General features: G+C 44.6%; 1 protein-coding gene across 2 annotated transcripts; it reads left to right on the top strand.

Annotated features, from left to right (window-relative positions):
- Positions 1-8,780: 8,780 nt before the first annotated feature.
- LOC119876608 (keratin-associated protein 4-12-like) lies at positions 8,781-10,139 on the top strand. Of its 2 annotated transcripts, XM_038546122.1 has the most exons (2): positions 8,781-9,121; positions 9,212-10,139. In XM_038546122.1, the coding sequence occupies exons 1-2, from the start codon at positions 8,850-8,852 to the stop codon at positions 9,642-9,644; spliced, it is 705 nt and encodes a 234-aa protein (XP_038402050.1). In that variant the 5' UTR covers positions 8,781-8,849; the 3' UTR covers positions 9,645-10,139. The 2 variants fall into 2 exon arrangements, with proteins under 2 accessions (XP_038402050.1, XP_038402049.1); XM_038546121.1 differs by having other exon boundaries at positions 8,781-10,139.
- The last annotated feature ends 592 nt before the right edge of the window (positions 10,140-10,731 follow it).

Genomic DNA, 10,731 nt, shown 5'->3' with positions numbered 1-10,731 from the left:
ATCCTGTGAGGCCCCTGTTCCCTGGCGGCCCTGCTCAGTCCCAGGCACAAGGTGACACCAGGAGGAACAACAACAGTGGCGGCGGCCAGCCGTCCAGCTCTAGAGTCAGCTCCCGCAGTAACTACCACAGTCTCCCAGTCCACAGGGGCCTGACCCTCTGGGGGCGGGCGTGGGGCACTGCTCTGCACAGCTCGGGGCCGCCGGGCAGCAGGAGCGTCCCTGCCGTCCTGTGACCTCCCAGCCTCTGCCTGTCCTGGGGGGAACACCGGATCCTAGGCTGTGTCCCCCAGCACCTTGGGTTCCGGGGCCTGCACCACTGGAATTGCGCTCCCGGGGCTGCGCAGCCCCCTCCGCGTGGAGCTGCCACCTGAGCCACCGCCTGAGCCGGTCCCGGGGCCTCGCAAGACACACGCTCCAGCCCTTTAGGGAGCTTAGCACGTGTGTGGCGTGCTCTTCCCCGGGAACAGTCCCTCTGTTAGTGACCCTGGGAGCCGGGGGCACCACTGCCCCTCCTGGGATCCTGCCCGAGTTCCCTGCAAGTGCCTTTCCGACCGGGAAGAATATCTTCCCGCTTCTCTGGGCCTGGACTTTCCTGCCCAGAGGCTCTCGCCTCTCTGCCTTAGCCCGACTCCTCGCGGGGGCCCCTCTCCCTTGGATGCTATTTTTATTTCTTTATTTTTTTCCGTCTTCCTACCTTGATAGAAGTGTGAACTCTTCTCACTGTAGCATTCCAGCTGTTCTCTCTTTAAATCTCAGGCCGAATTCGTAGGTTTTCAAGATGATTTGAAAGTTATTTAGGTAACTTGGTGGGGACAGGTGACTTGGGGACCCTACTCTTCTGCCATCTTGCCCTGCCTCCCCTCAATTTCATTCTTAAGTGTTATATAGTTTTCAGAGTATAAATCTTTTACCTCTTTGGTTACATGTATTTTTTGTATATTATTTATTGGAGTTCAATTTGCCAACATATAGTGTAACACCAGTGCTCATCCCACAAAGTGCCCCCCTCAGTGCTTGTCACCCAGTCACCCCATGCCCCCGCCCACCTCCCCTTCCAATACCCCTTGTTTGTTTCCCAGAGTTAGAAGTCTCTCATGTTTTGTCACCCTAATTTTTCCCACTCATTTTCCCTCCTTTCCCTTATAATCCCTTTCACTATTTCTTATATTCCCCATATGAGGGAAACCACATAATGATTGTCCTTCTCCGATTGATTTACTTCACTCAGCATAACATCCTCTGATTCCATCCACATCTAAGCAAATGGTGGGCATTTGTCATTTCAAATGGCTGAGTAATATTTGATTGTATATATAGACCACATATTCTTTATTCATTCATCTGTCAATGGACATTGAGGCTCCTTACACACTTTGGCTATTGTGGACACTGCTACTATAAACATTGGGGTGCAGGTGTCCCAGCATTTCACTGCATCTATATATTTGGGGTAAATCCCCAGTAGTACAATTGCTGAGTTGTAGGGTAGCTCTACTTTGAACTCTTTGAGAAACCTCCACAATTTTCCAGAGTGGCTGTACCAGTTCACATTCTGAAAGCCTTTCCCTTAAGATCAGGAACATAACAGGGATGTCCACTCTCACCACTGTTATTCAACATAGTACTAGAATTCCTAGCCTCAGCAATAAGGCAACAAAAGAAATAAAAGGCATTCACATTGGCAGAGAAGTCAAACTCTCCCTCTTTGCAGATGACATAGAAACCCAAAAGACTCCACTCCAAGATTGCTAGAACTTATACAGCAATTCGGCAGTGTGGCAGGATACAAAATCAATGCCCAGATTTCAGTGGCATTTCTATACACTAACAATGAGACTGAAGAAAGAGAAATTAAGGAGTCAATTCCATTTACAATTGCACCCAAAAGCATAAGATAGCTAGGAATAAACCTAACCAAAGAGGTAAAGGATCTCTACCCTAAAAACTACAGAACACTTCTGAAAGAAATTGAGGAAGACACAAAGAGATGGAAAAATATTCCATGCTCATGGATTGGAAGAATCAATATTGTGAAAATGTCAATGCTACCCAGGAAAATTTACATGTTCAATGCAATCCCTATCAAAATATCATGGACTTCCTTTTTTTAAGATTTTATTTATTTATTCATGAGACAGAGAGAGAGAGAGAAAGAGAGAGAGAGAGAGAGAGAGGCAGAGACACAGGCCGAGGGAGAAGCAGGCTCCATGCAGGGAGCCCAATGCAGGACTTGATCCCAAGATGCAAGGATCACACCTCAAGCCAAAGGCAGACACTCAACTGCTAAGCCAGTCAGGCATCCAATACCACAGAATTTCTTCACAGAGTTGGAACAAATCATCTTAAGATTTGTGTGGAATCAGAAAGGACCTTGAATAGCCAGGGGAATATTGAAGAAGAAAACTAATGCCAGGGGCATCACAATGATGGATTTCAAGGTGTATTACAAAGCTGTGATCATCAAGACAGTGTGGTCCTGGCACAAAAACAGACACATAGATCAATGGAACAGAATAGAGAACTCAGAAATGGGCCCTCAACTCTATGGTCAACTTGTCTTTAACAAAGCAGATAAGACTATCCACTGGAAAAAAGACAGTCTCTTCAATAAATGGTGCTGGGAAAATTGGACAGCCACATGCAGAAGAAGGATACTAGACCACTCTCTTGCACCATACACAAAGATAAACTCAAAATGGATGAAAGATCTAAATGTGAGACAAGAATCCATCAAAATTGTGGAGGAGAACAAGGGCAACACCCTTTTTTATCTTGGCCACAACAACTTCTTACAAGATACATCTATGAAGGCAAGGGAAACAAAATCAAAAATGAACTATTGGGACTTGATCAAGTTAAAAAGACTTCTGTATGGCAAAGAAACAGTCAACAAAACTAAAAGACAACCTACAGAATGGGAGAAGATATTTGCAAATGACCTATCAGATAAAGGGCTAGTATCCAAGATCTATAAAGAACTTATTAAACTCAACACCCAAGACAAACAATCCAATAATGAAATGGGCAAAAGACATGAACAGAAATTTCACCAAAGAAGGCATAGTATGGCCAACAAGCACATGAGAAAATACTCTGCATCACTTGCCATCAGGGAAATACAAATCAAAACCACAATGAGATACCACCTCACTCCAGTGAGAATGGGGAAAATTAACAAGACAAGAAATAACAAATATTGGAGTGGATGTGGAGAAAGGGGAATGCTCTTGCACTGTTGGTGGGAATCTCCTCTTTCCTTTATGATTTTACTTATTTGGATCCTTTATCTTTTATTTTTGATAAGCCTGGCTAGGGATTTACCCATTTTTTAATTTTTTTTACTTTATTTTTTATTGGTGTTCAATTTACCAACATACAGAATAACCCCCAGTGCCCATCACCCATTCACTCCCACCCCCACCCTCCTCCCCTTCTACCACCCCTAGTTCGTTTCCCAGAGTTAGCAGTCTTTACGTTCTGTCTCCCTTTCTGATATTTACCCATTTTGTTAATTCTTTCAAAGAACCAACTCCTGGTTTCATTGATCTGTTCTCTCTTATTTTTAATTTCTGTATCATTGATTTCTGCTCTAATCTTTATTATTTCCCTTCTCTGGCTGGACTTAGGCTCTATTTGCTATTCTTTTTCCAGCTCACCTAGGTGTAAGGTTAGGTTTTTATTTGAAACTTTTCTTGCCTCTTGCAGAAGGCCTGTATTGCTATCTACTTCCCTCTTAAGACTGCCTTTGTTACATCCCAAAGATTTTGGACTGTTTGCTTTTATTTTCATTTACTTCCATACATTTTTTAATTCTTCTTAATTTCCTGGTTAACCCATTCATTCTTTAGTTGAATGTTCTTTAATCTCCATGTATTTTGGTCTTTTCCAATTTTTTTCTTGTGATTGACTTGATGTTTCATAGCATTGTGGTCTGAAAGTATGCATGGTATGATTTCAATCTTTCTGTACCAGTTGAGGCCTGATTTGTGACCCAGTCTGTGATCTATTCTGGATAATTTTCCCTGTGCACTTGAAAAGAAAGATTCTACTGTCTTAAGATGAAAAGCTCTGAATATATCTGTTAAGTCCATCTGGTCTAGTGTGTCATTCAGAGCCCTTGTTTCCTTGTTTATTTTCTGCTTAGATTATACATCCCTTGCTGTGAGTGAGATGTTAAAGTCCCCTAATATTATTGCATTATTATCAATGAATTTCTTTAAGTTTATTATTAATTGATTTATATATTTGGCTGATCCCAAGTTAGGGCCATAAATATTTACAATTGTTAGATCTTCTTCTCAGATAGTAATTCCAGCTTTCTTTTGATGTCCATTAGATGGACATTAAATGGTTCTCCACCCTGTCACTTTCAATGTGGAGGTGTCTTTGGGTCTAAAATGAATCTCTTGTAAGCAGCAGATTGATGGGTCCTTTTATTACCCATTCTGATGCCCTTTGTCTTTTTATTAGAGCATCTAGGCCTTTTATATTCAGAGTAATTATTGAAAAATATGAATTTAGTGTTATTGTATTACCTATAAAGTTACTGTTCCTGTAGATTGTCTGTGTTCCTTTTTAGTCTGTATTGCTTTTGTTCTCTTTTTCCCAGTGTCCCCTTTAATATTTCTTGCAAAGCTGGTTTAACATTCACAAACTCTTATAGTTTCTGCTTGTCTTGGAAACTCTTTATCTCTCCTTGTATTTTGAATGACAGCTTTGCTGGATAAAGTATTCTTGGCTGCATATTGTTCCCATTTAGCACTTTGAATACTTCCATCCACTCCTTTATGGCCTGCCAGGTCTCAGTGGACGTGTCAGCTGCTAACTTTATGTGTCTATTCTTGTAAGTTAAGGACCTTTTGTCCCTAGTGGCTTTCTGAATTCCCTATCTTTGTGTTTTGCAAGTTTTACTATAATATATTATGGTGTTGACCTGTTTTTGTTGATTTTGAGGGGAGTTATTTATGCATCTTGGACTTGAATGCCTATTTTCTTACTCAGATTAGGGAAATCCTCAGCTATAATTTGTTCAAATATACCTTCGGCCCCTTTTTCCTCCTCTTCTTCTAGGACTTCTATGATACAAGTTTTTTGTTTGTTTATGGAATTGCTGAGTTCCCTAAGTCTACCTTCATGATATAATAGTTTCCTTTCCCTCTTCTCAGCTTTATTATTTTCCATAATTTTATCTTCTATATCACCTATTCTCTGCTTCTTCAGTCCTCGTGATTATATCCAGTTGTTTTTGCATCTCAGTTATAGCATTTTTTAATTTCAGCCTATTTTTAGGTCCTTTATCTCTGTAGCAGGGGCTTCCAGAGAAAACAGAGAAATCCCTGGTGTCTTCTGTGCTCTTTTTTCAAGCACATCTAATATTCTTATGGCTGCTGTTCTAAATTCTTATTCAGATATATTGCTTATATCTGTTTTGAGCAAGTTCCCTGCCTCTGATTTCTTCTTTAACTTTCTTTTGAGGAGAGTTCTTCCATCTTGTCATTTTGGCTAAGTTTCTGTCTTTTGCATATTATGGAAGCTTGTTATATTTTCTGCACCAGAGAGTAATACTATATTAAAAAGGGGTCATATACTTTCCAGGGCCTGGCACTTCAGCAAATGCTTTTGGTATATACTCTTTGCACTTTGCTGTTGCATTTTGGGTCTTATTTCCCACGAGTTGTCCTCTGCAGAGTTCCTCCTTGCTTGCAGTGGGGATAGTTTGGGCCTTTAACTAGGTATGCTTTGATTTGTTAAAATAAGCCTAAGAAAAAAGAAATAAGAAAAGAAAACGTCTGATCAAAAAAAGATACAGAAAAGGAAAAGGTAAGATAAAAAACCCAAAGACTATAAGCCTGATTTCAAAGAAAAAAAAAGTAAAGACAAAAGCTTTATTGGAAGGAAAATGGAAAAAGGAATGAAACAAACAAATAATTATAAGCCTGATTCTAAAGGGGAAAAAAAGAAGAAGGAAAAGAAAACAAACATCTGATGGTATTTCCAACAGAACTGAACATGATGCTTTGAAGCACTGTATGATCAGTAGGCTTGGCGCAAGTGGGGTGCTATCTGTGCTGCTGTTTGAGGGAGAGGCCCATTGTACTGGCTCAATCAGTGCTAACCAGGGAATATGCACTTGCGAAGCACGGGGCATGAGGACAGGCTTTGAAGTAAGCAGCTGCTACCTCCATTGGGGCCCACTGCATTGTTCTTTGAAGTCTGACCCTGTTGGTGGTGAGGGGAATATGGGATCACCCCACTCTGTTGTCATTAGACAGGGTGTCTCATATCCCCTGCTGTTCAGGAAGCCCTCACAGAAAACCAAGGACCATCAGCCTCCTACATTTTCTCTTTGGCACGTGGCGGGGATTCAAATCTTCACATCTCCTCTGCATAGATCCACTGCCTCCACTGAAGAAGAGCTCCCTACCAGGCTGTATCTAGCTCCCTCAGTGCCAGAAAAGCAGTCGCATTCCTGCACAGTGTGTGAAATCTGTGAGTAGCAGCTGAAAAAGCATCACCAGGTTATCTACCCTGTGTATACATCTCATCACCAGTGAGAGACAGGCTACTAGCTACCACCTGCAGGATCATTTGTCCTTAGAGAGGCAATATAGCCTCTTTCACATGTATTGCAGAAGGGGACCAAGCCCACTGAGACTCGGGAGATCCCGACAACACTTTAGGCCTCTACAGCTGGTGCCTTCCTTTTCCCCAAAAGGATATGACAAAGATCCAAAAGTAGACTCCCATAACATCGGAGAATGAGATGCACAACTGAAAAACACTGTGACACAAAGAAAACTTGGTTCCGAAAGTTGAGAGTCCACTAAGATTACATCATTTTTTATAGTTAAATCCTATTTATTTATTTGACAGAGAGTAAAAGAAGAAAGAAGAAGGGACAGAGGGAGAGGAGGGCAATAGCAGACTCCCCATAGAGCAAACACTGAGGGAGCCTGATGCTGGCCTCAGCCCCAGACCCCAGAGACATAACCTGAGCCAAATTCAGACTCTGAACAAACTGAGCCACACACGTGCCCCAGGGACTTTTCCTCTTGTGTGCACCCAACACACGACTCTCTCAACCTCTCTCTATTTGTCTACCTTTCCTCTCCCCACAGAAACGGCCCCCCTCCCCTCCGTGGCACAACAGTTTTCCTCTCCCCCAATTCACTTAAACACACCTCATACCTGCAGGGCCATGTGCCCCCAACCACACAGGTCCTTCTTCCCACATTCCTATCAATTTCCTGGGTGTTCCAAGTGACCTGACCTCAACAGAGCTGTGTTGGAGGGATCAGGAAAGCCCATGGCCCCCTCCTTCTCTGCCACTTAACTCCTCCCTCCTAATCCTTGAAGGAATTCTTAAAGTACATCCTAAGGTTCCCATGGTAGAAGTGAGGAAATCAGGACAGAGATAGGTAATGTCAGAGTTTGGTTTTTCCCAGAAGCTACTCTGAAGAACAGCATTCAGGCATGTGGTTTCTTGCGGGAGGGAGGGCAGATCCCACTGGTTGGAAGGTGGGGAAGTGATACAGGATGGAGGCCAGCGTCACAGTTTTCAACTGGCTCAATCCTGAGAAATATATCAGAAAAAAAAAAAAAAGAAAGAAAGAAAGAGCCATGTCAGGATTCTCCTATTTCAGGAGCAAGGACAGCCCTGTAGTCACATAAACCAACTCTGCAGAAGCATTGGTTGAGCGTTTCTGTCAGTGCGGCACACACCCAGGCAACATGACATCCTGCTGTTGCATGAAAACAGCCAGCCCCGAGGCATAGAGATGCGGATCTGCTGCTGCATAGAAATTGTCCTGAACACAGGAAGATCTGAGTTCTATGGCTGGCGTGTGTAAGGCATCATCTACAGTCCACGATTTTCTCCACTCAGACCCCACATTTTCTCCTTCACGATGGCAGGCAGGCAGGCGGGCACAATTTGTGTTAAAGGAAGACAGAGGAGAAAGACGAGGGAAAAGAGGAGGAGAAGGGATGGCACGGGGGGAGGGAGGAAGAGAAAACAGTAACTGTGGAGTCAGTGCCATTAAATATCTCACTCTGCTGGTTAACAAGGTTAGGACTAGGGTCACCGACTCACCCCAAAATGCCCCGCTTATACCCACAGCCTGGGAAAACACTCATTTCTGGGTAAATCAGAGCAGGACTGCTGGTCACTGAGGAAGTATGATCATGGATGCTGGTTTAGTCCTGTTTCTATCCACCTGCTCGATTCGGCCTTGACATATGGAAGACATGATGCCAGATGTCCTCCACCCAAGTTTCTTTGAATGCACTGCCCTATGCAAACGAGGTAGGGTGCTCCAAGAGACAGATGCCTGCGGGCCTCTGGAATGAGGCACTTTGGGGAAACAGACTCGGGCTCCAGCATGATTGCAATTCATCACTATGAACATATAACCATCAAGCTCCCTTCACCTCAGGGATACTCCCAGTCTGCATGCAGCCAAACTACCAATGCTGGGCAAGGAGCACGAAACTGACTCACCAACCACTTCCCAGGAACTGCATCACGTGATCCCACGGCCCCGGAAGCAAGAACGAGGCTGCTAACGTGACCACCTTGCTTCCCTCTGACAATCTTCCTATGAGTTACTCTCAATTAAAACATGTTAAGCACCCATTCTCTAGGGATTCCTAACACTTAGGGAACTTCCTCTTCTACCAGCCGCCAGTGACTATGGAAAACGGTATAAACAAGGGAAGTCCTGCCCATTGGTCCATACGTTGGGGGTGAGGGGGTCCAGTGTATAAAAGCCCCAGAATGGAAGGAGGCATCAGTCAGAATCTGAGAACGTCACCTCAGAACAGAAGCCCACGCCTCCACCTGCGACACCATGAGTGAATCGTGCTGCTCCCCGTGCTGCCAGCCCACGTGCTGCAGGACCACCTGCTGCGAACCCAGCTGCTGTGGATCCAGCTGCTGCGAGCCTTGCTGCTGCCGCCCAACGTGCTGTCACACCACCTGCTGCAGGACCACGTGCTGCAAGCCCGCATGCTCTGTGTCCAGCTGCTGCCAACCCAGCTGCTGTGGGTCCAGCGGCTGCGGGTCCAGCTGCTGCCAGCCTTGCTGCTGCCGCCCAACGTGCTGTCAGACCACCTGCTGTAGGACCACGTGCTGCAAGCCCGCATGCTGTGTGTCCAGCTGCTGCCAGCCTTGCTGCTGCCGCCCAACGTGCTGTCAGACCACCTGCTGTAGGACCACGTGCTGCAAGCCCGCATGCTGTGTGTCCAGCTGCTGCCAGCCTTGCTGCTGCCGCCCAACGTGCTGTCAGACCACCTGCTGTAGGACCACCTGCTGCAAGCCCGCATGCTGTGTGTCCAGCTGCTGCCAGCCCAGCTGCTGTGGGTCCAGTGGCTGCGGGTCCAGCTGCTGCCAGCCTTGCTGCTGCCGCCCAACTTGCTGTCAAACCACCTGCTGTAGGACCACCTGCTGCAAGCCCACATGCTGTGTGTCCAGCTGCTGCCAGCCTTGCTGCCACCCCAGTTGCTGCTGCACTCCCTGCTCCCAGCCAGCTTGCTGCACCCCCGTTATCTGCAGGAGAACCTGCTACCAGCCCACCTGCTGCTGCCTGCCCGGGTGCCTAGCCCAGGGCTGTGGATCCAGCTGCTGCCAGCCTTGCTGCTGCTGAGCAACTTGCTATAGACTCAGCACTCACCGGAATATATATCCTACGCCATTTTGCCAAAGTTCCTGTCTTACAAGAAGTTGCTCCCTCGGCTTTCCTGGGAACACATGCTTACACTGCCCCTGTCATCTTTCTCAGCAATGCTTATGAGTCTATGGAGGGAATGCAATCTACTTCAATTTGATTGTATTCTAGTGTCTCTGGCTTACTGTAGCAATTGCTGAGCCACAACATTTGGTCAACCCCAGATGCTGGTCAACATCCACTGATTCACACTCTCAGTCTCCGAAAAGTGATCATCACCTTTCACTTCTACGGCATAGAAACACATTCTTATGAGTGCATAGTTAGCTCTCCGCAGTGATCAGTACTGATCATCTTTTTAGATAGATGCATTATAGTTAGTAAGTCCTGCCAGGTTACTAAGCCCTTTGCAATGGCTTTGAACTTTCTTCCTTCCGTTCTTTCCTAATAAAATCTGTGTCATCCTGCATCCAATGTTTGTATGTTCATGTCGTTTTTCCTGTCTGTGTGTGTGTGTGTGTGTGTACGTGTGTGTGTGTTATTACAGCACTTCCTTTATGAAGTCCTTCTTGAAGTTTTACTTTAAGTATATGTATATATGTATATATACATATATATGTGTATATATATATATGTATACGTAGATATGACGCCCAAAAGTAAATTGTAGCTTCAATATATTTATTATCTCATTCAGTCATCACAATTGTCCCACAAATCAGGCAGAGCCAAGATTATCATTCCATTTTCATTCTCACTTAGAGAGCAGGAAATGCTTGACCATACAGCAAATAATTGACAGAAGCAGGTCCTTTGATTTCAGGTCAAGGACATTTTTAGTTACATCTTTCTAAAAATAGAAATAATCCTGGTGATGGGGCATACATTTTGAGTTGTTTCAATAACAAAGGAAATTATTATATCTTTCCTATAGAGAACCATTTCAGTCTACAAACCTCTTCCTAAACATTCTTCTCAGCTTTATGACCAATATGCCTTTAAGAGTTCTGGCTAATGAAAAGGGGCTTTGCATCTTCTCTGACATGAGGTTCATTGGCACATATAG

The sequence above is a fragment of the Canis lupus genome, chromosome 9 (genome assembly GCF_011100685.1).
Source record: "Canis lupus familiaris isolate Mischka breed German Shepherd chromosome 9, alternate assembly UU_Cfam_GSD_1.0, whole genome shotgun sequence".
NCBI classification, from domain to species: domain Eukaryota; kingdom Metazoa; phylum Chordata; class Mammalia; order Carnivora; family Canidae; genus Canis; species Canis lupus.
Note: the sequence above shows the minus strand (reverse complement) of the source record. Positions and strands in the feature narration are given on the sequence as shown.